The 27,395-nt window shown below is 49.0% G+C and overlaps 1 protein-coding gene across 3 annotated transcripts; it reads right to left on the minus strand.

Moving 5' to 3' along the window:
• Window positions 1–286: 286 nt before the first annotated feature.
• Window positions 287–26,970, minus strand: cep170ba (centrosomal protein 170Ba). Of its 3 annotated transcripts, none has more exons than XM_062523721.1 (19): window positions 26,764–26,970; window positions 25,306–25,448; window positions 22,463–22,552; window positions 19,689–19,769; window positions 19,035–19,091; window positions 18,459–18,597; window positions 13,440–13,529; window positions 11,805–12,350; window positions 10,477–11,447; window positions 9,239–9,421; window positions 8,455–8,584; window positions 6,405–8,165; window positions 4,935–5,082; window positions 3,894–4,023; window positions 3,320–3,454; window positions 2,965–3,053; window positions 2,128–2,218; window positions 1,953–2,004; window positions 287–1,427 (listed from the first exon to the last, which is right to left on the minus strand). In XM_062523721.1, exons 2-19 carry the CDS (start codon window positions 25,408–25,410, stop codon window positions 1,186–1,188), a joined length of 5,040 nt encoding a protein of 1,679 aa, XP_062379705.1. In that variant the 5' UTR covers window positions 25,411–25,448; window positions 26,764–26,970; the 3' UTR covers window positions 287–1,185. The 3 variants fall into 3 exon arrangements, with proteins under 3 accessions (XP_062379705.1, XP_062379704.1, XP_062379706.1); XM_062523720.1 differs by having other exon boundaries at window positions 4,935–5,187; XM_062523722.1 differs by lacking the exon at window positions 9,239–9,421 and having other exon boundaries at window positions 4,935–5,187.
• Between the last annotated feature and the right edge of the window lie 425 nt (window positions 26,971–27,395).

Below are 27,395 nucleotides of genomic sequence, written 5' to 3' on the forward strand. Positions count from 1 at the left end.
AGAAGTACAATACAAGACCCAGGCAGATACAATGATGAACCTGTCTAATCCCAGGCTAGGGTAGTAAGAGTGAAGTTTGGTCCTGGCCGTAGAGGAGCCCTTGGGCAGGGTGTGGAGAGCATCACTCAGTGTACCTCCACACCCTGAATAAGGTCACATGAGCACAACTAGCCAATCACAAAGGTTGGCCAAAGCACCCCCATCCCATTCCCTCCATAGCACAACACCCCCTTACGACCCACAAGCACAAGCAGCACCCACCCTCTCCACCCTCTCAGTTCTGGTGACAGCACATAGCATCAGTGCACTTAGCATTCTTTATATCAATTTACAACTTCAAAGTGCATGTTCACCTGCCTCCCCTCTCCTCAATATAATTATATATATATAAATATATAAATATATAGCTTTTGACTCCCAGAGACATAGATTCATTAATGTACTTACATACAATGTCTATAGTCTCACTAAAATGCTCCCATTGCTGTGTGGTGGACAGAATAACTGGGGAAAGATTGAATTATTCTGAGTAACAGAGTAACTTTGAGCCATCCACTTCCACTGACTTCCAACGCAAAATAAAAGAGAAACTTCACAAATAACTCTTGATTGTACTGTAGGTATTACACCTGCACGTGATTCAACCCAACAAGGAAACCATTTATTAACCCCAGATCAGGACCTGTATAGCTCTACAAAAATATATACACAAAAAAGTCAAGTAAACTGAAATATTTCAATATGTCAAAGTGACAAATTTCATCTGAGGTACTTCATGGCACTGGAGTGTCCATGTCACCAGATAGCAAGTGTCCCAGTAGTTGGCATGTTTACCCACACACACACACACACCCCTCCCCACACACACAAGATAAAATGCCAAATGACATGAAGAGAACGAGTGTGGGCTCTCTAAACAAGCCACTTTGTACTGCAAGACAGTCAGTCTGGTACAACATGGACAAAGTGCAAATGTGTCTCCCGACTACTGTCAGAGCACTAACTTCTCTCATCTCTCACTTATTCATTCCTTCATTCATTCTTTCATTCACTCTCTCATTCATTCACTCACTCACTCACTCACTCGTTCTCTCTCTCCCACCATCAGTGCAGCAGCAGTCCCAGTGAGAGTGCATGGTGCGGAGACCTCCAGGGTCGTCCTCGTCCTCTTCCTCCTCCTCCTCCTCACACCACAAAGCTCTCTCCGTCTGAGGCGGCCCCGGACTTCCTGCTGCCGGGTCTGGCAGGTGGGGGCCCACCACCTCCTGCTCCTCCTCCTGCTCCTCCGCTGGTGCGTGGGGAGGTGATGGGCCTCTTGTCTCTGAGGAGCACCCTGTCCCCCCTGAGCCCCATCAGAGAGGGCGTGCTGCTGGAGGACCCGCGGCTCAGCTCAGCCTTGCCATCCGGCTCAATGATGTTGTTGATGACTGGAGAGGAGAAAGGGGACATATGCTGATGAATGGAATAAACAAGAAGAATTGTCTCACACACACACACACACACACACACACACACACACACTCACACACACAGAAGTATACATTACTTATGACATATATTCCACTAATCAGAAATGTGTTGCTTACAGGAAGAGAATAATCAAATACATAGAACAAATATAGAAAGGCTTCAATATTTCTTGTACATCACTACGTCCTGTGACCAGATTGGAAATATAATTTCCGGCAGTCATATTTACCTAGCTCAAGCAAGCAAGCACTCAAAGAAAAACAAAACATGAAAACTTCATCAGTCTGCCTGATTGCTTGCTTGCAACATTTATTTTTCTTGTTTGAACATAATTTAAACTGTTGCGTGAAATTGTCTGTCACCATAGTGAACTTGATTAGAATGGGCCAGCGCAGGAAAGAGAGGACAAACACGGATGTCTACTGCAGACTCACAAACACTTTAACATCAGTCAGAAGAAGAGACCTTGATGATGCACTGACCTTCCAGTTGTCTCTGAACTCTTCTCAGCTCTTTCAGAATAGCTGCAATTTCCTGAGACGGAAATGTAGAACAAGTTATGGCGAGGAAAACAGGCTAAATAATTACTTCTAAAAATGTCTCAAATATTTTCATTACTATATAAAACATGTCTTATCAGTAATTCATAAAATATACCTTGTTGCCTGTTTTGTGAGTAGGAATATCATTGTCTGAATTGATTGCCTCAATCTCTTCCCAAACGTCTGCTTTGTTCTGAAACAGGACCCTGGAAAGAAGGAATGAGCACTTTGTTTCACAGCATAAGGTCACAGCATACATTCTTGTTCGAAAACATTTAGAACGGGTCTTAAGGAACCACATTCAGAGCACACGTCTCATCATTAGAACAACTTGTTCAGTGGTCAGGCTGCAGTGCAGCGGAAGCAGCATTCAGTGACCATAAACAGGCTTAGTGCCCACGGGGACCAAGACTCTAGTCTGACCTCAGGTGCTTCCCAAACCTTCTCCCCATCTCTCTGTCCCACTCATTTCCTGTCTGCTCAGTGTCCTGGCTAATAAAGGCTAAAAAGCCCAAACACACAACTTGAAAAACAAATGTATGTCTCATCGCTTGCAGCGTTTGATTATAAATATCAATTGAGTGCTGTGAAGCAGACTGGGACATCCAGATAGTGTTATGAAGGGCTGTCCTGATGCAGTCAATGGTAAACAACACTAAGCTGTGTATTTTCTGTATTTAAAACCTCCCTTTACAAGAAAGATATGTTTGCTGTACTTTCGAAAAGTTTTACAAAGAACCAAAAGGCAATTTAAGTTTGATTTCACAGCTGGTTAGGTTACGCCCCTTGGAAATCAGAAGTGAAACAGCGGACCAATCTGGATCTCAATAGAGAATGCTCTGGTGTTAGCCAGGTGCTACCCCTTCTGAACACTGACCAGGTTTTTTCAGTAAGATGTCCAAACATTCGTTCTCAAGGTACTGTAAGTACAACTACAACAACAGCAACTCACTTAAGTTTCTCGGTCAGCTGTTCAGTGTTTTCCCGTATTGCCAGAGAGACTTGAGACACAGGATTCAGCAGGAGATTTTCTCCAGCCACCTAAAAAGGAGGGGTGAATAAGCCACAACAGCAAAATAACATTTGTACAAAGTTGAAAACTAAGCTAAGTCATGGGAAATACAACAGATCAGGGGTGTAATCCAAGTGTGTGGATTAGTGCAAACTTGGGTAAGTCAACTCACTGACAAAGCTCCTATGGCTTCATTTCTAGCAAAACAAAGCCATCTATAGGCTTTTCTCTGATTTAACATGTCCAGGTTAGTTACTAAACCACATACTTGGAAAACAGAACAAACCATCCCAACCTCATCTTGGGCTCTGCCCCGATGTTTGGAGGCCATCTCTTGGCTGTAGAGCATCTGCTCCGGGTGTCTGGCCAAGCCTGAGGCAGACGGACTCTTCTGGAAGCTCAAGCTGGCGTCTGGAATGTGATGCCGTAGCTGTGGGGGACAACACACACACACACACACACACACACACACAAATAACAGGACTATATTAAATGTCAATAAACAAACATCATACAACTTCAGCTGAGGACTTTATTGAGCTGAAGTGAGCTGGGAGGTTTCTGGAGGAATATTGAAGGCTAGGCATACCCATTACAGTATTCATTTGTGACTCAGAGATATATAAACACACACACACACACACACACACACAAAGTATGTATTTAGAACTGCCTGTATAGCAGTAGGTTGCTGTATTTCAGTCCTAAACCAGTCCTACAATTTCTAAGAGCATCACATAGACTGTATGTCTTTTCTGTGCAGTGAGTAAACATGAGTTACTACAGTATCATGCTACCCAGCACAAAGGTCCAGCATGTGACTTGTAGGTGTGACAGGGGAAGTATGGACGGTGGGGTCAATAACACACCTCCTCTCGCACTGGCCCGGTGGAGATCGCTCCGGCTGCGTCCGCCTGCGGCTGTTCCGTCGCATCTCCTGCCACGTCATGGATTTCCCGCGCCAAGATGGCAAGATCCTTGGCCAGGTCCTGACTGAGCCTGATGGAACCATGGGCAAATGTCACTCACTGGCGCGCCAATATCTTTACCCATAACAAAGCCCCACTCAGTACCAAGCTGTTTACTGAGAATTAACAAGGGCCAAGTACGCTTTTGAGAAAGAAAAAGAGCTACTAATGACCAGAAAATGAATAATGAATGAATGCGTCTGACATTCAAAATATTCTGCTTGAACATCAGACAGGAGAAAGAACCCAATAAATGTCAGTCATTACCATCTTCAAACAAGGTTCCACTTCACTTCCGTAAACACCGCACACAGTCATAACAAGGTTACCTGTGGCAAAATAGCCCACAGCTCTCCAAAGACAGAAGTGTGCTGTGCATGAGGGGCTCTTAAGTGAGTTTTACTTCCCTTTCCCAACGTGTGCCCTCATATGGCTCACAGCCACTTCCTCTTTCTCTCACAGCTGTGAGCGCAGCGCAGCGCTGAAGCTTTCTGCACCTCTGGGAGGACTGAAGGATGCTGCACTAACAATACACAGCCTTCCATTAAGGAAGTCTTTCATTCAGGATATCCTCCTATGTTCTTACCATTGTGTAATGCTTTTGTAAAAAATAATGATCTACTGTACACTAATGTTATTTTTTGTATCTGATTTCAGGAAATAAGTTAACTAGCCCAAATGAAGGGTACATATGGCAGAATTTGCCTAAGAACTGTGAAACTACTGTGAAGCTCATTCAAGGCCTGTGACATACTAGCAACCTGTCTAGCATTGTCTTCACTGGGCATCCTTTGAGTCCGAATGAAGGATACACATGACTAACAACGGTCACTGTATTAAACAAACACATTCACACATGCAACACCATATTTGAGCTCTTGCTATTGGCAACAAAAGCACAGGCTATGTGCTGAGCGCGTGCAGATGCTAGCTCCAGCGTACCTGGCGATCTCTGCGCTGTGCGAGCTCCAGTTCTGGAAGGCGTCTCCCTCTCCGTGGCTCTCCTCCCCCGACTCCCGGCTGCGTACGCGCACGCCGGCGCGGGCCAGCACGGGCGTCTGACCGCGGGGCGTCCCCGAGGCCGAGGACCCTGAGGTGTGGTGGGAGCGCTTGTGTTTAGGCGTGCTGTGGTTGGAGTCGTACTCCTCCTCAGACGTGGAGGTGTAGTCGGAGCCCTTCTGACGCCTCCGGGAGCCTAGCGGCGGCACCCCGGGCACCAGGGGAGGGGAGGCGAGGCGAGGGTGGGGGAGTTGGTTTGAAGGAGGAGGTGTTGTTGTCGGAAGCACCCGGGTTAATGAAGGAAGGGAGGTTCGTAGTTTGGAGAGGAAAAAGAGAAAAAGAGAGGGAGGCCAAGAGAGAGAGGGGAGAGGAGGAAGAGAGAGGGAGAAACAATGAAAGGAAATCTATTCCCCAGAACACCAAGTCCCACATAATGACACAATACCAGTTATCAGACACTGCACAAGTGCCTTGTCAGATTGGAAAAGGGTTCATTTATTTTCTTTAATTCTATAATCTTGACCTTTTAAATTCCCAAACTGACAAACACTTTGGCAGGCCTTTGGAAACACTTTTGTTAAACCATCTGCAGTCCAATGCAAATGGACTTCAAAGACCGTCACAGATAAACATTGTTAGATTGCATTGTTGCAGAGAGTGTAGAATGAGATTAATCATTAGGTTAGACTAGAGGACACTAAACATGAGCTAACCAAAGACCTTCTCTATTTACTTCGGCTTATCTCCATCTCCTGAAGACATTTGAAAAGGACTGAGAGGTTTTCATGTTAGCTCAGGCTTAGTTATCAACCCTGACTTCTGAGTCACACATGCCAACAGGCATGGAAGAACACTGTTGTCAACACACACACACACACATACACACTCACACACTCACTCACTCAGACTCATTACACACTACAAAGAGGTTGTGTGATAGTTAAAGACAGTGGAGGGGGAAAAAATAAACTCCATGGAAACCAGGTCAGCCACCTGACCCCAATTGTCATTCAAACCAACTCATTCAGGCCTCAGTCTCGTATCCCGCAGGCTTACATTCCTTTGGACTGACACCAACCAGCCAAACTAACTGCACAATATCTTGCACTCACTGATGAGGTGCACATATGATCTCACTTTCAAATGAATACCATGGGAACATGGAGCACAACACACAAATGTACACTTGCATATAGACCCTTTCAACAAGAAAAAACTAAAACAATACTTGAACGTTCTATTTAGTTCCCAAACTAGTTCCGCTGCATTAAGATAACATATGGAACGTTAAAACGGAAACATTGTGGGAACAACTATGCCACTGATAATGAAACGTTCTATACTGTAATGAGATCAGCTGGAGGGCTAGCGAGGTGAAGCAGGAGGCGGTGTGGGACTGTGGGTGCTACTCACTGGCTGTGCTGCTGGCGTACTTGGCACTGCTGGAGCGTCCGCGGATGATGGGCTTGTGTGCCGCCTGCACGGCTGCCTTCCTGGCCGCGCTCTTGAGGTCGGGGGCCACGGAGGCCTTGCGCGCGGAGGTGCTGGACTCGGAGCTGCGGTTGGAGAAGCCGGTGCGGCCGGCCGAGGCCTCGGTGTCGCTGGGCGTGGTGAAGGAGCTGGTGCGCTTGCGTGGCAGTGCCAGGAGGTCCAGCCGTGAGAGCGGGCGCGGCTGCTGCTGCTGCTGCTGCTGCTGCTGCTGCTGCTGCTTGGCCTCCTGGGAGGCGCGTATGCCCGCCGGTGCGCTGGACTCGTTGGCGCTCTGCCAGGTGCGCTCGGTCTCGGGGCCCTCGTTGTCGGAGGCGTCTCCGAGGCGGGCGCGGCGCAGCATGGAGGCTCGCGTGGGCCGAGGGGCGGAGAGGGAGTTGGAGCGTCCCAGAGCCTGGGCCACCGCACCGCCTCCACCCCCCCCGCCGCTACGACTGCTCCTGGGGGGCTCCTCCCTCTGCGGGGGGGCCGCGCTCTTCTTCCGCAGGAAGGACGTCCGAGAGCCGGACTCCTGGTCGGAGGTCATGGGGTCGGACCAGTTGCGCGTGCCCACTCCCACGCCACCGGAGAGCAGGTTGTCGTCGCTGAAGTCCATGGAGCCGTGTTTGCCCACGCTGTGGCGCAGGCTGGTCCGGGCGCGACCAGACGAGGACAACGAGTCAGCCATACTCACCTGCCGCTTCTCGTAGAGACGAGTGCGGGCCGAGTTCGGGCGGGTGCTGTCCTGGTCCACCTGATTAGATGACCTTGACTTGTGGACGCTACCTGTGGCCGTAGAGGACGAGGACTTCTTTCCGGTCCCGGGGAGCGACTCTCTGGAGTTCTTGCTGCTCCGCTGGCTAACTGTGCTGGACGTGTCCACGTCCGACTCTCCGGACAGCGAGTCCTCCACACCGGCTGGGGCGCTAGCGGGCAGCGGCTGACCATAGCTCTGCACCTGCAGCTTGGCCTCCAGCACAGCGAGGACGCTCTCCGTCTCCTTCAGGTAGGAGTGTGTGTCCTGGGTGCACAAGCCCGCAGAGGCGCTGGGGGAGATGTTGGGCAGTCTCTTCTGCTGACCGTCGTCTGCGGCCTGGCTCTTGGTGTAGCTCTCCTGCCGGGAGAAGGACGGGGAGGTGCCACCCTCGCTCCGGTTGGCGCTGCCCGCTCGATCCTGGCAGTCCAGGCTGGGCGGAGAGGTGGTGGTGCCCGTGGCGCTGGCGGGGCGGTGCCTGGTCATGGTGGCGCTGGAGAACTTGGGCCGCTCCTCCTGCTCCCGCTCGGCCTTGGACAGGCTGTCCTCGGAGCTCACGCACAAGGACGAGGACTTGGCCGCCGACACGTCCAAGGTGTCCGACCGGCTCCGGGTCCAGCTCTTGCCGCCGGACCTCCCCGAGCTGGACCTCCTGCCCTGCTCGACCACCGAGCTGTCGTCCGACTTGCTGGCGTCGCTCAGGCTGTCCGGGTCCAGGTCGTCCTGCACGCTGAGCCGCTGGACGTCCTCCTTCTGACGAGGGCTCTTTGACCTCCGCCCTTTGACATCGTAGGTGCCGTAGGGGTCAGGCTGGATGTGGATGCTGGGCGGCGTGGCGTCGGCCTTGTCCTGCGAGGGCACCTGGGGGAGGACGCGGCGTGAGCGCGGGCCCTCGGACTCGGACGCCTCAAGGCTCCGGTTCAGCATGGCCTGGTGGATGATCCGCACGCCACCTGGGACACATGCACACACACTAGCTATTAAGAGTCACAGCATTCATTTGTGTGGGATCACAACATCATCAACAATTAGGACTATCAAAGGGAACCATTCAATAGAAAACCCACCTCACCACTGCATTTGGTTGCATATAAACCAATATGCAACAGTCAGTTTTACGAAATGTTTGCTTAACAACAAATAGTTGGCATTTGTATTGAATTACTCCAAACAATAGAATTGTAAAATGGGTTTCAAAATAATATACTGATGCGTTGGAGTGAAATTTCTCCAACGTCTCACCAGAGCTTGAAAGGTCCATCTGAGCCGGGATGTCGAAGAGGCCCGTCACTGGGTTGGAGTCGGAGTAGCTGTCAGCCAGACTGGCCCACCTGGACACCCACCTGGGTCCCCCAGAGGAGTCCAATTGGCCCTGTGGAGGAGCGGGGTGGACATTAGTGGACGGCCACATGGGTTAGGACAGGGGAGGGGAGTTGGTCGTCTAGAGCAAATGCACTTGTCTGTGGATGGATAGGAGATCTGTTTTTGAAATGGGGACTCATTTTTCTCCCTTTCTAGTGGGTCCTTAACTATTTGCAAAATACTGCTTCTGCCATTGTTTGAGGTTCCATGGTCATTAAGACATGATGGAACACATTTTAACCAAAACACTGACCCAATAATACTAATGAATATGTTTTTAATTCATTAATTTATAAGGGTCTTCTTGCAGTTAACACACACTTAACACCAGAAAAAAGGCCCACCTCCCAAGGACAGTCCCATATCCACCACAGCACCCATCACCAGAGAGAAGTCTCAACCTCACGAGTACACACCAAATCACCAGAGAAACCACACAACGGGGTGAGGGAGGAAGAAGAATCAGCACAGACAGAAGGACCACTGGCAAAGATTGCAGGATGGAGCTCCACCTATGAGGATGGTAGGCTGACCCACTGATTGGCTGAGTGATTGGCTTGACTGACAAGATCGACCAATGAGATGGATCAGAGTGCGGGACACACGGTTGAGAGGAGAGCCCAGAGGAGCTTTTGTTTGTTGTTTTTTTGTTTAGTAGCTTTACCTGCGACTGGCTAAAGCCTGCTGAGTAATTGCCCTGGGCAGGGGCAGAAGAGCTACTGTCACTATGAGAGAGGCTGCTAGACTGGGCCTCCCTGCTGCTGCGTCTCCTGCCCGAGAGCTCGGGCCTAAAGGCCTCGGGGCTGGGCTGGGTGCTGGAGTCAGGACTCTCCACAACACCAAACACCTGTCAGGAACAAAGCAGGCGTGAGAGAGCAACAGAGAGGAGCAGAGAGGAGCAGAGAGGAGCAGAGAGGAGAAGAGAGGAGAAGAGAGGAGAGACAGAGGGAGAGAGCCAAGAGAGGAGAGAGGAGAGAGGGAGTCAGAAACCCAAGAGAGGAGAGGAGAGAGCGGAGAGGAGAGAGGGAGCGAGAGAGCAGAACAAAGACAGGAGAAGGCGCGGCCAGGCAAGACTCAACCTGCTCCCCAAGAGTAAGCTACGCTACTTTGCTAGAAAAACTGGAACATTAACCTTTAGAAAAGGACTGAACTTTCAAACAGTTTTTTGGTTAGAAATCCTTTGGGATGATTCCTATTATCTTGTAAGCCCTGCAAATCTGAGGCTACAGAAGGTCAAACCAACTGAGGAAATGAGAGGACTTGCAAATATGTTTCATATTAAACCAAACTGCAAACAATCTTCTGTCCGTTCCTAGCTGAGCGTGGATTCCAACAGACTGCTTTGTGCCTGCAGTGAGTAGGAACTAGGGAGTGGCAAGTAGAACACTCTTCGTTTTAAAAGCTCAACCCAAACAAAGTGCAGCCATGACACCCCCGGTGCTGCAGGCGAGAGCTTCTCTGGAGGTTAGTGGTGATCTGATATGATGCCTCCAGAACCAGAGCTTGTCTGCTGAGAGAGTCAGTCTCCCTCCATGCAGTTCAGCATGCAGCTCCCTCCACTGAGCAGGCTGAGGATGTAGCAGCTAGGACTTCAGATGACCAGCAGTGGACAACGGTCACTTCTTAATCCTGAACACTTACTCAGGAGGAGGCTTTCGCTTGCCTTGCTCGGAATAAGAGCTTCTGTTTAGGTGTACCAGTCCAGTTGACTTATAGTGTGTATAGTGTTGTGGTGTTGTAGTGTGTGTATCATTTAACTTGAGCTAGTCAAGTTAAGTTAACTTGAACTTGAAAGTTGAAAATAATGCATTCAATACTTTAAAAAATCTTCAAAACGCCATTCAGATATGTTTGTTTGTTTGTTTGTACTGTGATCCCCCTGAAATGAGGGGCCTTATTTACCTTATCGATCCTGCTCCGGGCCTCCTCCACCTCCTTGTCCTGGATGTCTCCCTCTATGGTGTAGGTACCGGCGTCACTCAGGCTGTCCTCCTCCTCGTTCCTGAAGGCTCTGGGGGCCTTGGGCTCGGGGGCCGACCCCTTCAGGGACATCGAGGGCCCTTTGGTAGGCACAGAGGACTGCTGGGGGGCTGAGGAGGCGTGGGAGCGGGAGACTGGGATGCTCCGCTGGAGAGGGGCATGTGTGGAGGCAGCGGAGGTGGCGGTGGATGGTGAGGGTGAGGAGGAGGAGGAGGATGAAGAAGGGGCAGGGGCAGCGGTGGCTGACGGAGGACGGGACTGGCGGAGGAACTCGTTGGCAAAGTCCTGCGCCAGCTTGGAGCGCCGGCCCACGCTGCCAAAGGGTCGCGACGAGGCCGAGCGCGAGGAGAAGTTGGAGTTGGAGCCGAGGCGCACGTCCGTCTTCTCCCGCCGCAGGGAGCCTGCCCTGTAGAAGCCCCCCGAGGAGCCCCCCGACGAGGAGCCCTTGAGGGGGACGGTGAACTGCTGCGTTGGCGGGTTGGAGCCCTGAGCCGCAGTACCTCTCTCACCCAACAGGGCGGCGCTCTTCTTCTTCTCCAGGCGGCTCTTCAGCACGGCGTTGGCCTCGCCCGGGCCCATGTTGTTGCTGAAGGAGTGCGAGCGCTTCTTGCGCGCGTTGTTGTCGTCAAAGAACTCGATGACGAAGGCCTGCTGGGGGTCGCCCCGCGCCTGGCTCTGGGGCGGAGAGGACAGCGCCGGGGTGGAGGAGGTGAGCGGGGGCTCGATAGAGGGCGGGGTGAAAGAGCGTGCGCTGGACAGGTCAGAGGGCGAGTGCTGCCGCGGCTGCTGAGGTGACCGCTGGGTTGAGGCCGGTGACTGAGAGTGCAGACGATGCTTTTCCTTCACAACAGGATCCTCAGAATCACTCTGAGTCCCATCTTCATGCTGGTGATCTGTCAAAAAGAGGAAAGAGAATAAACACCATTAAAAACAAGCAAATACTTACAAATACATACAATAATAGACAAAATCTCCATGCATAAAACATGCTCCGTTCAACACACTGCTGACCTGTGTTTACTCAAGTTTGGCTACAAGTTTACGTTGGTCTCTGCTTAAGGCTTAAGAAATCAGGTGAAGGTAATCTCAAGCCTTCCAAATCCCTCCTCACAATCCCAGTGCTGACCAATGGGGCACCAGTCAGTCACTTAGAAACACACACACACATACATACACACACACACACACACACACACACACACACACACACACACACACACACACACACACACACACACACACACACTCACCGTTGAGCGTCTTGTTGTTAATGGGCAGGTCACTCTTGGTGCTGTACAGGTCATCCGTGCGCGACTTCCTCCTCATCATGCCGACGTCGCTCTGCACCAGCCAATCGGCGACCTTGCTCTCCGCCGACATCTCCTCCAGGGGCGTGGCCGTGGCCGACGCCGCCGACTCCCCGCCTCCGCCCGACGACTCGCGGCGCCGCTGGCGAAAGGAGAACTTGGTCACGTGGTCCTTGATCATGATCTTGCCCGGCTCGCAGTCGTCGAACTCGATGGTGAAGGACGCGTGGCTCTGCACCACGGGTGGCGTCTCGGGCTGCGTGGCCGGGATGGGGATGGGCAGGCTGGACACCTGGGCGTCCGTGTCCTTGGTGGGGATCTCCTGGAGCTGCGGTGGCTGCGGCGGCTCGGACGTCTTGGGTCGGCCGGCCGGCTGCGGGACCTCCTTGGTGGGGATCTCGAAGTAGCTGGGCTCCCGGCGTAACGAGTAGACGGGCTTGGACGGGTCGTCGCCGTGGCAGCCGTTGAGCCCCAGCTCCTTGGTGTCGGCTGCGCAGGGGGAGAGATTTAGAGATTAATTCGGCGCCTGTGATGCGCGTGTGATTGGAGCGAGAGCCGAGGCACATCGAGGAGACGGGACTGATCACAGATCAGCAGGTGAGAGTTCAGCACCGCACACAGCCTTATCAGCTATATTTAGCCACCCTGGAGCCTGGGCTGCTCTCAGTGTGGGCAGGCAAACAGAGGAAGAATTTACAACACCCACACACACCCAAACACACACACACACACACACAAAACATACACAAATAGATACAACAAATGACAGCAGGGAACTGATGCGTGTACACACAACAGCATACGTAATGGGAGGCCGTGCTGATGAAGGCGCCAGCAGACAGCACCTCCTCCTGCGTTTGTTTTTGTAGACGGACACAAACAGAGCTGCGCAGAGCGACTCCCAGTGGCTTTGACTAAACACAACTCAGTCATGCCTCAGCCCATCCACCCGCGCCAGCTGGACCGCTCCACACACACACGGCTCTGAGGAACTACCCTGGAATAACCTGTTGGAATAATCCCTTCCAGTCTGGAAAGAGACTCTGTGTGTGTACGTGTGTGTGTGTGTGAGAGTGTCAACGGTGTCGGAGTGTGAGAGCTTGTTTGTGTGGATCTGTGTGTGAATAAGGAAGGTAACAGATTTGTGTTGGAATATACTGTGCGAAATACGCATGAATGTGTGACGAGGCTTCTGCTCCTCTGAGCTCATGTGAGTAATGCGTCATGGCAGCACAGTCAACACAACTAACCCAGTCCACGTCAAACTGCTCATACTGTACACTCCAGCATCATGCACATCAAATGGATTCCTCAGACAAACAGGATTATGGGGGTGCATGTGTACGGTGTGTATGCATGTGTATACGGGTATGAGTATGGGTGTGTGTGTGTGTGTGTGTGTGTGTGTGTGTGTATTGATAACAGGAGATTGTCATCAATTTGCCTTTAATTCCATGCATTAGGCTTAACATACCCTTACCAACTGAACAGCGTATGTCTACATGTCTGTCTGATACTGCGTGAAAGTGAGTGTGTGTGTATGTGATACAGTGTGGAGGAGAGAGTGTGTGTGCAGACCTTTGCCAGACGGGTCCATGTGCTCCTCGTCATCATCTCCCCACCATGAAGGCTGCCCATACAGAGGAGTGGGTCTGGACACAGGGGCATCTGAAGAGAGAGCGCAAACACACACACACACACACACACACACACAATAACAAAGACAAGTTAGTCAGTAAATGGTGCCCTGCCCTATGTTTGTTGTGTCAATCACATGACAATGCTTTGACATGCTTTGATCACAACAGACTTGTCTGATAGCATCAGATAAAAGTCTAACAGCTTCTGTAGGAGTGGACCTACAGTACACCACTGTATTCTGTGATGACAATAATGACTCCTGTTGCATCCCATTCACTTATGCTTCCATTGCTCATATCATTTCATAATAATAAAAGATAAAGGCTCTCCTCCATCATATTGTCTGTTTATTCTGGTCCATTGTGTGTGCAGTGCCCTGCTGTGAGCCCACCCAGCAGGTGAGGCAGCAGGTCTGTTGTGGTGTGGATTAGGGTGCTGTGCCGTGGAAACCCTTCAGACTGGAGGCATCAGAGAGCAGACACAAGAGGACAAGAGGACAGGAGGACAGGAGCCCCCACACCCAGACACACAGCACTCACACGGCTTAATCTGTCTGCTGAGCTGCACACACACACACACACACACACACACTCATATTCTCTCTCTCTTTCTCTCTCTCAAACTCACACACACATGCTCTCTCTCGCACACTCACACTCTCTCTTTCTTTCTTTCTCTCTGCTGCACTCAAACACACACACACACACACACTCACAATCTCCCTTTCTTTCTTTCTCTGCACTCAAACACACACACATACACACTCTTTCTTTCACTCTCTCTCCCTCTCTCGCTCACACTCACACACACACACATACGCACATGCACTGGGTGTAATCCCCTTGCAGAGCGCCAACACAGCTCCTAATCCTAATCCTGTTTTTTCACTGGAGGTGACGGAATACAAAAAATCAATTAAACAGTGACACAGATGTAGCTGTGCATCGCACGATGGAGACAGACTGAGAGCAAAAGAGAGCCATATTCAGATAGAGTCAGAACTCAAGAGGGAGACAGAGAGAGTGTGAGAGAGAGAGAGAGAGAGAGAGAGAGAGAGAGAGAGAGAGAGGGAGAGAGAGAGGGAGGGAGAGAGAGAGAGAGAGAGAGAGAGAGGCAGACATATCTGAGAACATGAGCCCAGAGAATGACAGACAAGCATTTCTGGGTGAGTGAAAAAGTGGAGTTTCTGTGTAAATGTGGGTTTGTGTGAACAGAAGATGCTTATCATCGGCTGCTGCTGTGCTGATGATGAGGCCCAAAGCGAGCCTATCGCCTCTCTCATGACGTCAAACAGCTGGGCTGGCTCTCAGCCTGTTAATCCGTCTACTTGTTGTCTAAATGCAACCCCCCCAAAAAAACACACGCAGACAGGCTGAAAGATAGGGGGATGGTATGTGTGTGTGTGTGTGTGTGTGTGTGTGTGTGTGTGTGTGTGAAAGAGACAGAGGGTGCTGAAGCGGCACATTCTTGATCAGCCGAGCAGTTGAGCACAGAGTCAGAGGATCAGAACTCCAGCCTGTTACCGCAGTAACCCAGAGTGGAATCAACAAAAGAGGAGAGGGGCAAAGAATGCAGGACACACACACACACACACACACTCACAATCTACAAAGATTGACTCCATTACTATATCTGGTAATAACAAACATCCAACTTTCATGTCCCCAAAGATCTGTCCCTGCCACATATCCTAAGCACTCTATTGACTTTAACTTCTTTCTGCTTATCATCCCATTATCTTATGTTTGCGTTCCCTGTGCTCTGTCAAGACAACAGAGGGACTGTGTGTGAGATAGACACTGTGTCTTGCACCGTGCTGTACTGCTGTAGGAACACAATGCTACAAGCTGCCTGTCCCTGGACAACGGGGAGCTAATGCAATGTAACCAGTAGTGTTGAGGGGAGCTGTCTGCAAGGCTGTCCATGGATGACTAGAGGCTAATGTAATGTTGCTATTCAGAGCTGTGCTGGGGCTTGGTGCAGCTCTAGCTGCATGTAGGGCATCTCTGGCCTGCAACTGGAAAGAATGAGGGCCATAGTCACAGTGGGTGGGACACGACAACACCCCGCTCCCATCGGAAGAGAGAGAGAGAGAGAGAGAGAGAGAGAGAGAGAGAGAGAGAGAGAGAGAGAGAGAGAGAGAAGCACCACATAGATGAGTGGAAGGAGTGTAGAGAGTAACCCAAACAAGGATAGAGGGATAGACAGAGAAAGAGTGAGAAGTGAGAACATGAGAAAACAGGAGACTGAGAGAGAGGAAGGGAGGTGGAGACCATAGCTGAATGAGTCAAAGAGGAAGAGGGAAAGTCTGAAGGAGTGAAACAGAAATAGATATATGGAGAGACCGAGACAGCGAGAGGAAGTAGAGAGAGACTGAACTCTAAGTGCTCTGAGACTGAACCACCAAAGTATTTTCTCTGCCTAGGGCACCACATACGCTCATATGCTGGACACAGTGAGGTCTTGTCCCCCATCATCTTTTCAACTGGTCTCATTGAATTGTTGAAAGTGGCAATTGGCAGTTCTTGTCCCCAGTGCGGTTCCCATCTGAATGGTTCCAATGGAGCACAGCTCCAGAGGCCCTGATGAGTGAGTGTGACGCAGCCAACGGCTCCTCAGAGTAAAACAGCCGCACACCTCACATGGCAACTTGGACACACCCCTACTGCTGCTAAAACACTGCAGCGCAGACAAGAATCCACAGTCTGGGCTTGCCAACCCATGCCAATCTCAACTAAACAAGCAAGCACATAATCTTCCTCAAGGACATACACTTGGGGGAAACACCTGACTGGGCTTGATGATGGGTCAAGGAGGAGGAGCAAGGAGGGATGCATGCTGATCTGCACATGATTGGGGGGGTGATCTCCTAGTCATTAGTGGGGTGGAGGAGGAGGAGGAGGAGGAGGAGGAGGAGGAGGAGGAAGGTGGAGGTGAGGTCCCGCTGCTGAGACTCTTCTCCAGAGCGCTTAGTGAAGGCGAGGAGCAGAGGCTAATCCCTCTGCTGTGATCAGACTGGATAAAGGTCTTCATTAACGCACTGCGCCGTACAGCACTGGACAGCCCTGCGCTGCGCTGAGCTCTGCTGAGTTAGCGTGATGCTAATGAGACGGGATGCCTGCCACGGGGCAAACGGGGCAAAACCCAGGAGGGCATTTATCACAACAGGGACAGAGACAGGGAAGACTCAGCATACTGTATATTACATTATCTTAATAGTACAGCACAATGATCGTAACATGTGAATACATTCCAACACACTAAATTAAATCTAAATAATGAATCTATCTAAAACTAAATAAGTAAGTACACAACAAGTAATGCACAATGTACACACTGATCAAACTCAAGTTAAAGTTCATGAGCTACTACATCAATAAAATGGACCTGAATTGAACACTAATCACCCAACTCCATAGTAACTCTGCTCACTAAATGTAAACTAAAGTGTGGACCTTCATGTAATAGGTGCTCATATTTTCCCATTTGTGTAAACTGCCAAGACAGATTGTTAGTTTTGCATTTTCTGATTTGATTTTAAGGAATCATGCAATATGTAAACACAGCCTTGGGACTCACTAAGGAACGTGTGTGTGTGAGTGTGTGAACTACAGTGGCCTGTTTAGCTGTGGCCAATGGAAAAAAAATGGTTCCAATCCATTAAGGGCAGAAAGCCCCAGTGTGTGTGGGAGAGGAAGGCCAGGGAGAGGCTTCCCCACATGAATGAGAGGCATTCACAGCCAGCCAGAGCCTTTCACTCCCGCATGACTCCCGCTCAGGATCTACGAGATGCTTTAAAACGGGGAGGCACCATGAACTTGAGCGCCACACAGTCCCTGGCTCTGTCTGGGCCAGTGAAGATCCCCCGATGCCCCGACAGAGGGGGTGCTTTACTGCCAATCCTTCACCTTCTGACTAACTGCTCGGTAAACACTGTAGCGGCTTAAAGCATTCCAAGAAGAACCATCTGAGGAACTGGGGAACTACAGACCACAGACTGTCATGGGCATCATGCTAAACATAAAAACAAATAATAATGAAAAAACAAACAAAAACACACACACACACACACACATACATACACGGAAACAGATCGGCATTCCGGAGAAATAACTTCAGACAAACACCATGCAAAAAACCCAAACATTTTCCAACCCCTTTGGATTACCTGCACACACGCACACACGCACATGCTCACACACACACACACACACACAGCACTAAATCCAGGGAGGGCACATGTGCGGGTGAAATCACAGGCACCTGCTGAGACACAGTGGCTGGTCCCTGGCTCAGGCCTGGCTGGTTGGCGGGAGAGCTGAGCATGAAGCCTGCCAAAGCTCACAGCATCCCTCATCCCCAATCACTCTATCCTGAGCTGACCAGTGACCATGCCAACACAACTGACCTCCCCATCACAACCCCACACAGCGTCTCTGATGCCTTACCGTTTAACAGAGAGCAGGGATGAGTGAACTATGGGAGAGAGAGGAAGACAGGAAGGCAGGCAGAGAGAGAGAGAGGAGGGGGGAGAGAGAGAGAGAGAGAGAAAGAGAGAGAGAGGGAGAGATAGAGAGAGAAAGAGAGAGGCTATTTGTTCATTGCCATTATCAGCACATCTCGGTGTGCATGCAGGAACATGGCCAGGGCAGAATTCAAATAAGCGGAGAGCGGAGAGCGCTGGACTTCCTTTTCCCCCAAACACATGGGCGTGGGCTTAGGCAGAGCAGATAGCCAAATGACAGACTGGCCTTCTCTACTGTACACAACATCTCAACGCAGCAGCACACAGAGCCCACACAAAGATACCCAGGGGTGGACGTGGGAGATTTCAAAAGTCTCCCGTCACCCTGAGGCTTAGTCTGAAAGTGCAGGGGTTTGCCGTTTACAGCATTTATGCAGGAAGATAGGGGAGGTGGGGATTGGAAGCTGACAGGCGTGCAGCTGTGTAGTTACCTGGCGTGGACTTGCGCTCACTCTTGTCCTGCTTAGAGCTGGGAGACACCGCGGCTCTGCTCTTCTCCTCCCCGTGCTCCCGCTTCTTGGAATCGGACGTCTTCACACCCATCTGCAGCTGGCTGGTGTACTTCTCATGCTGGTGTTGTTGTACACACACACACACACACACACACACACACACACACACACAATATCAGTTGTATGCACCCCAAAGAGCCATCATTTCACACATCCAGAGGGGCATGAATTCATGAATTGACTCACACTCCAATGACAAATGGCTTTAATAACAGTGTTGCTATTCATGAAGCACTCAAGGCTGAGAGGAAGACAATGCCCCCCATACACTCATAACTGCATAAAGAGCCTTCCATACATCAACACAGAACAAAGAGCCATACAACAAACACACACACACACACACACACACACACACACACACACACACACACACACACACACACACACACACACACACACACACACACACACACACACACACGTTAACCCATAAACGCACAAACGTACAAATCAAATGGCCATGAACAAGATAAACAGCGGCAGCAGCATTACCTTGAGGGCCTCCTCTGGTACCTTGTGCTGGCTCCTCTCCAGGATGTACACGTGGGCATGTGGGCACTGTTAAGGAACACAACACCTGCTCTCTGACGCCAAAACACAATTACAGGTAAGACCTGGCCTTGGAACAATACACCTGACAAAAGACCATCCGCTTACATTACCTACAGCTGGTGGCCACTTAAAGGGATTCCATAAACATTTATGGTAGCTAAAAGAGGCTTTCTGTAAACTATGCTATAAGATGTGTGGTTCCTTGGAAATCATTGATGTAACTAGCACAACACAATCACACTCAAATGTGTGCTATGTGTGTTACCATAATCGGATGTGTTGAATAACCTACAAAGGCATACTATGGAAACACAGAGCCTTGAATGTTTAGATCATGACTGGTACACTTTCCTTACAGAACATGGTGAACATTTGCCGGCTTACAAGCATGAAAGCGGCTTTGCAGCCAGTGATCCGAGTTGGAATTTGGGTGTGCTTCATTTTTCCGGGTGAAGAAATACAAGAGGTTTTCTAGTGCACACAAAGGTTTAATCTGAACCACCTGACTACCCTGCACTACATACAGTATACTTCCTGATTTCAAAAGGTGGAAAAACACCAATAATTAAAATGAGGAGATGTGCTTGAAAAGATATCATATCCAAATCGGATGATGTCGGAGAGCTTGAGCGTGATGTAGGTTTGGTCTGGGATTCGGAGGTCGTTGACAAACGTCTAGGAGGAGACACAAGACAACACAAACACAGACCAGTTAAGACACTCATAGGACACACAAACAAGCCCAGTCGCAGTTTAAACCATCTCCATAAAGTCTAAGGATGAGTTTGACCTCCTTGATGTATTTTTCTATGCATTATTTACTTTTTTGGGGAACGTCCTAATGAGCAAAACTTCCAAGACTTTTGGCACAAATGTCCATACTTTTCCAGGTCTTGCTAAAACAATACTTTCTAATTTTCATTTTTTTTTCCAGAAAACAGCTCTACTTGTTCCTCTCCATCAGCCTGGCTGGCTGGCTGTTGTTTTGCATGCTGCAGCCAGTGGAGGCTCCCAGGTCTCCCAAAGAGGTGCCAGGCCTGTTACCCCTACTGAAAGTTAAGCCCGCACCACCATAAGACTGTAATAAGATTGCAAGGGTTATGCAATGAGGGTGTCTAAGCTCAGGGAGAGGGCCAGTGAAGGGATAGATGAGGGGGGTTGGCTAAATGACATGGGGATGTTGGGAGCGAAGTAGTGGAGCTAGGAAGTAGTGAAACAATATTTACTTCAAGAGGCACACCAGCAGAATATCCCATTTATTTTGTACTCCACTGTCACTGAACAATTTTCCCAAATGATACTGATGTATGTGTGCATGCACCTTAACAGGCAGTGTATTCCCATACATTACATTAATAATAATACTAATTTAATACTAATACTAATTTAAACCGAATTGTATTTCAGATAAGGTAATTATCAAAACAACACAATGTTGTTCTTGTACCTTAAATTAATGGCTTCAGGAACGCCTCGCATTGTAATGTTGAAGGTAGGAGCATGACCTTTCCCATCAGTTTTAGCCAAATTGGGGTAGCCCTTAGGGCTAAATGGGTACCCAGTATGTTGAAATTAGAGGAGAAGGGGAATTCCTACAACTTTAAAGTCTGACGTCATCAGTACAATATCCATTGTATTGGGCTTCTTTGTAAGGACCGTGAACTAACACCATAAGAATCTTAAATGCCAGAAACAAGAAAGCAAAATTACCCAACAAACAAAACAAACATTCCTCCTCTCCAGCTCATCATTTCAGCTCTACATTCCAAGAATAGCAAACTACCGAATCTACAGACACGGTTATACATATGGATGTCGCCTACGGCAGACACCAAGGCAAACACAATGCACAAAGCAGACAGTGAGGCAGGCTGTTGGACCAGTTCCAACCGTAACAAAAGTATCCACATGCTTGATTTTATAAGCAAGGTTTATTATAAATAATCAAATACTCAATGAGAGATGTGTGCTGATGAATGAAATGTGTAAGCTGTATGTTCTATGAAGAGCACTATTGAAATGGAACCGCTCAGTCACCATGCATTGCTCTGACTAAAGACTAAAGACTTTGTTATGGTCATTTAATAATGCTGAGGCTGACACTAAACAAAGCAGAGCATTAGACCGTTGGGCCTAGACCATCAGGGTTAGATAGGGTTACATGGGAGAGGGGAACTGGACAAGGGGAACTGGTTGTGCTGTAGCTTGTAAGTTTAACTATTAGCCTCTTGTCAGTGCCGAGTGCTTTGGGAGCACTGAAGGTTACTGCCAACAGAAACACTCAATATTGAAACTGAGACGAGCTGTTAGGGCAGAAACTACTGGAGCGGCAGCTCCCTGAAGAGAGCATGATTTAGCAGGTGCAGAGAAAAAACTCAGAGAGAAGAGAGGGGGAGGAGAGGAAGAGGGGGAGATAATGAAAGAGAGAAAAAGAAAGGTTGAGGATACAGAATGAGAGAGGGAGGCAGGAGAACATGGGAGAGAGACGTTCACATAGATTTCAGGGGATATAAAGAGAAACAAAGTGGAGAGGGAGAGATAGAGAGAGATAGACAGATAGAGGGAAATAGCAAAAGAGAGGAAGAGACAGAGAGAGAGCAGGGGAGGAGAAAGAAAGAGTGCAGCACACAGAATGGGATGAAAGCAGCAGAAGAATGCACTACTCTCTGCCTCTGCCCAATCAAGCCAGAGTGGCGTTGACAAACAGCTCTTTTGTGCTGAGGGGCCCTGGCTGGTGTTGGCCTCCAGAATGGGGACAGGGACCTGCTACCTACTCGTGCATTACCAGGACTCACACTAACTCACACTGACTCACACTGACACTGAGCAGTTCTGTCCCGAACACAGCATTTGGCCATCTGTCGCATGAGTGACGCCCACTGCCCCACTCATTCACCTTGGACATTCCAGAGGTGCTGCTACTATGGGTCAAGATATCTGCTTTTAGTGCCGCACTCTCAGGAGGAACGGGCAGTGAACTGGGCTAATGTGGACACACCTCATTTTCCAGCTGTGCTTTAATTTACCTTTTTTGCTGTTGTTTCAGGTACTCAGTTCTGACCACGAGGTCTGCAGAACCACAGGGTGCGTGTAAGCTAATGTTACAAAAAAAGGCTTTTTATGGGGCCTATTAACAAATCTTTGGCTCTGAGCTGAATCTGGAGCTTCAGTAGCTGATCAGTAACACAGATTACAACAACGGCGGCCGTCATCACACAACAGATACTTGGTTGTGGCTGCACATCCCACACCAAAGAACAGGTCTGAATACCAGAGCCCAGCACCTGTGTAGCTGGACATGCGCTGCCCAAGAGAGGCATCAGAAGCGCTGTGAGGGAGACCCCGCTGGAGGTGCCTGTTGAACTCACCCCATTAAGGCTGCCCAGGTCCTTCACCAGGTGCTCGTCTGTGGCAGGGTCATAGTTAATGACAGCGTGCTGTTTGTCCACACTGCGGGACTGTGAGTGGGAGAGAGACAGAGAGAGAGAAATGAGGTACAGAGATATCAGTCACCATGTTACATTTAATAACCTGCAAACATGTGTGCCACTAGCAGGAGATGAAGCTACATTATGTGCTAGGTACAGTATATGGTAGTGGCAGTAATACCACGTAATTGAATGTAGTGGCTGGCATAGAACATTCACAGTGTAGGAGCAGGGAACACAGAGAGAAATGTTACTGTTGGTTAGAGACAAATAAGGCTTTTTTTTTTATGGAATACAGTAATAAGCACTTTTTCAAACCACATTCGACTAGCGAGCCACATGATTATTGGATGCTGACTATGCTTTTAGTCCCATATTAAACCTCACCCATTGAGTAATGACACTGGAGTCAACATAATCGAAACACACGCCAAGTTGGCCTCTCCCTTATGTCATTATTATCCACTCAAGATCTCCTCCTCCTCCTCATTCATCTCCAACTTCTCCTCCCTAATTCTCCTCCTCCTCCTCCATCTCCAACTATCCCTCCCTGTCCGCTTGCAGCACAACTTCAAAGGCTGAGCCCTGGACAGCCGAGCTCGTTTGCAGGGGCCTCGTTAGGGCCCATCAGCGAGGCCCTATTCAAGGCTCTGTCAAATTGTGTCCACAACACTGGGTCAATTCTCCAGCCAAGAGGGAGATAGAGGGAGAGAGGAAGGGAGGGAGAGGCAGAGAGAGAGAGAGAAAGCAACACAAACACAGAAAAAGAAATACAGTGGAGAAACAATGGAATGGTATAGAGATATCCTGAAGAGGTGAGAAAAGACAGGAAGACAGAGAAATAAATAAAAAGGAGAGAGATAAGACAAGAGAGAAAGAAAGGAAGAACAAAAAAGAAAAGAGAAGTGAGTGGGAGTCAGGGGGGATTGGGAGGCATAGCCCTCTCTAATGCACATTGTGTTCCAGTTTGTTAAACACAGAGCACTGAGGAGGCCTGGGTCGCTGAGCTCAGTGGACTTGAACACTCTGTGGCCTCGGAGCAGATTTAAATGCTTCAGCAGATTAAGGCCCAAACTGGGGGAGTTCAGAGCTACAGAGCTACAGAGCTACAGAGCTACAGAGCTACTGAGCCAGCTCTTTTACACTCACACAGCTCCTACCCTCTCAGCTGCCCTTACTAGAATGCATTACAACACACTGCACAATCCACATAGCTATTTATCATTTCACTATCATCAATCTATGAACATCTCTCTTTTTAGTTGGTCACAATTAGACCACACACTTTAAGAGAGGCGTTTGTTTGTTTGTGATTTTCTGGTCACCCTAAAGACGCGTGGTATCTTCTGACCATAGGGAGCTGCTGCAGCTCTTATCAGTGAGATGGCTGATAGGAGGCCTCTGGCCCTGTGGCCACTGTCTGCTGAGGAGGAGGAGGGCTGGCCTATTTACTGCTCACTTCCTCATGGGGGACAATTCACTAGCGGCCCAGCACGATGTTATCTTGACCACAAGCGTGAGGAAGACAAACATGATCCTGCCTAACACCACACACCCACACACACACACACACACACCCACACACACACACACACACACACACACACACACACACACAGGCTTGGTGCAGAGTCTTTTAACCACTATGGTGAGCATGCACAACAGCTCCCATCCAAACTGTGGTTCAGACTTATGATTCCGTGCCAGAGGCATTGTTGCCAGTTCACACCAACACTCCCGTTCCTCCTTGTATCAACACTGAGAGGACCAGCACACTCGGCCAGACAACAAGTCTATGAGCCAATAAGGGAGGAGGGGAAGCAAAGCAAAGAAAGGAAAGAGTAATGCTTTTTAAAGAGGCACACAGAGATTATAAGCCACTCATCACACTAAATGGGCGAGGCATTGAAGCTGCGGACAGCCAGCCAGTCAGCCAGCCCCTCTTATTCCCTTGAATGTGCACGAGAGGAACTTTCAAATTCTGCTGGCTAACCATTGCGGTAGGGTAGGGCATTCAGAGCAAAACCACAGGCCGAGGAGGAAACCATATAAACAATTTCAAGAGGAGGAATCTGCTCCGTGGTGGTGCTGTGTTTCCAGGGGCCGACTGAGAGGGATGGAGGAGGAGGAGGAGAGAGAGAGGACATGTAGAGGAGCGTGCAAGCAAGGAACATTCCAGAAGCAGGAGTCTCGGCCTGCCAGCCAATGGCGAGAGATACTGTGCACAACTGGACGGAATGCGGTGGTTGCGTTTTGAGATGCTGCCAAAAGGGAAGTCTCCCTGCAGGCAATGTAGAGCCACTCAAGAATTGTGCACCCACATACACATACACACACACACACACACACACACACACACACACACACACACACACTTGACCTAAGCCAAGATCAGAAAAAACACTGACATACAATACACTTCAACAGTACAGTACATTAAAGTAAGAATAAAACACACACACACACACACACACACACACACACACACACACACACACACACACACACACACACACACACACACGCTTCAGTTGTCCAAGCCACAAGTCAAGTGGGCTACTTGAGAATCAAGCTCACTAAGAGACAGACACAAACCCCACCCTGTCTTTATCATACCAACACAGAGTGGCATCTCATATTCAGTTTGCCAGACCTCCGCACCCATGCAGAAGAGTGGTACTGCCAAGAGGCAATGGCACAAGTTGGGGGGAAGGAAAGGCTTCATTTCTGAACAGGCAGCTGCCAGGAGGACCATGTAGTGGTGCTGGCTTTAGGACCCTCACCTGCAGCATAAGCTCGCAGTCATCCCGGCCCACGAAGATCATCTCCCGCGGTAACCGGTGCCGTGTCCCTGAGCTGCTCACCAGGAACCATGATGTCACACTCATCTTTGCTGTTCACAGCTGTTCAGAGCTCCAGCAACATCCTTGGGAAAACAGACACCACAACATTCCACATTCACTGCTGTCATTTTTTCCAGAATGATTCACTTCATATACTTCAATAATAAGTAAGGTCTTCGCCAGCTAAAAAGCGTACTTTACCAGCCACTGCTCGTACTTACCCTGATGTGATATGAACGCACGCAAACATACAGTGTAGAGAAGACCAAACCTGTGTCTGTGCTTGTTGCATTTCTCTCTTATCTTGCGTCTGTTTTTTAAATCAAAAGTGAATTTCTCTGAGGTATGAGCAGTGATGAAACTGGAGCGGCCTTGTTTGTTTAGACAGCTTGTGGCATACACAGCAGCTGGTCGTATAAAACACAACACAGCATCTAATCAGCCCTTTGGACGCTGCACACTGCAGGCACCCGCAATTTCACTGATTGACTCGCAGACTGCGCACACACACGCACACACATCTGAATCCAGTGTTATCCACTTGGAGACTTAATCCACAGTAAACAACAGATTTAACACGTGACTTCAACTACAATGTGGTGCAAGTAGTGACTGTTGGAGGCATATCGACCATATTTGGGGTAAATACAGAGGAGACTGCATTGACATGTCATGCGGTAGGCTAACGTTGGTGGCCTAATGAAATTATGTGGTATAAAATATTAAATTACAAAATTGGTGATGGGGTGGGCACGGCTACACTACAGAGCGAGGTCTTTTCTGACCTAAATATTCATTCTAAACTGCCAAATGATGTGCTGGTATCATTGACATTGACAGCCCAACAGCTGTGCAGGCCGAAGGGATTTTGCACTGTAAAGTAGGCTAACATCCGCAGTCCGCACCACAGTCCACTTTCACTGGTCAACTCAAAAACTAGTTGAAGTAAAAACAAAAACCTATCGACATAAACTGTCAGCCCAAAGAAATTACGTTAACTTCAGAGGGGAGAACAATGTTTCTACGGCTGTGAGAGCAATGTTAGTGACATATGTAGGAAGTCTCTCAGCGTGTCGTTAACTGTCTGGAAGCAGAGCATGGAATTTATCAACACGTTAGCAAGTTAGCTAACCTAGCAAACTAGCGAGCAATAATTTCGTTACAAGCTAGCTGGGTCATCTCACAAAGTAAGTTATTTTAGCTATTTTATATCGACAGGCAAATGCATTTGTTAACCTAGATTACTTTCAAAATATGTCCTGAACATCTTCTCGCTCATGGTAAGACCAGACACGATTACAAGACTTTACAGGAACTTCCAACTGTGAGACAAGCTTCCTTCTTCTGACATTCCCAGCCCATTCCATTTGACAACCATATAAGTTAGCAGTTAGCTACCTTGAATCCAGATTCCTTTCACTGAAAGTGACAGCCAAGTGTTGATCCCAGCAATCTGATCCGTTTTGCCTTGTTACGATGTATCTCCTTCCTTGTCTTGTATAAAAGTTGCGCATCTGTTTGACAAACAACGAGAAAAAGGAAATCCAAACGTCGCTTGTCCAGGTGGATGCAGAACACACCCTCTGTTAAACTGGCTTTGACTTCCAAAGTGGAGCGGAGCCACCAGCGCCTCTGGATTACAATACAGCTTGGTGACGCAACTGTCCCAGCCGTCAAATGAAAAGCTTTGGCACCTGCCCGAAACTCAGGAAGAACCCCACCTTTTACGAAAGGTGAGCTCAGTTGAATTACAGAATCCTCATACCGGGGAGGTCAGGCAGGATTTTCTCTCACACCTTTATATAGGACTAAGGCTATCCTCTTCCACTTATAACGTAAATAGGCCTGATAAATCTCTTTGTGGATTCTCATCCTTTGTTCATTTGTTTAGTCTGACCAACAAAAATGATCAGATAATGTGTTAATTGTGGTAACCTACATGAGTTATTGAAGCTGAAATAGACTTAAGTTGCAACAGCATTCCAAAATAGTTAACATCAATACAAATCATGTAAAACATAGCCTAGATG

Source organism: Sardina pilchardus, chromosome 20 (genome assembly GCF_963854185.1).
Source record: "Sardina pilchardus chromosome 20, fSarPil1.1, whole genome shotgun sequence".
Classification (NCBI taxonomy): domain Eukaryota; kingdom Metazoa; phylum Chordata; class Actinopteri; order Clupeiformes; family Clupeidae; genus Sardina; species Sardina pilchardus.

Bases quoted from the DNA above. Each gene is read 5' to 3' on its own strand.
- cep170ba (XM_062523720.1), bottom strand. From the start codon at position 25,410: ATGAGTGTGACATCATGGTTCCTGGTGAGCAGCTCAGGGACACGGCAC. The intron at 3,455-3,893 runs GTGTGTTATTGA...TGTCCCCCACAG, and splicing joins CCGGGCCAGTGCGAGAGGAG to CTACGGCATCACATTCCAGA. The intron at 2,219-2,964 runs GTGAGTTGCTGT...CCTTCTTTCCAG, and splicing joins CAGCTGACCGAGAAACTTAA to GGTCCTGTTTCAGAACAAAG.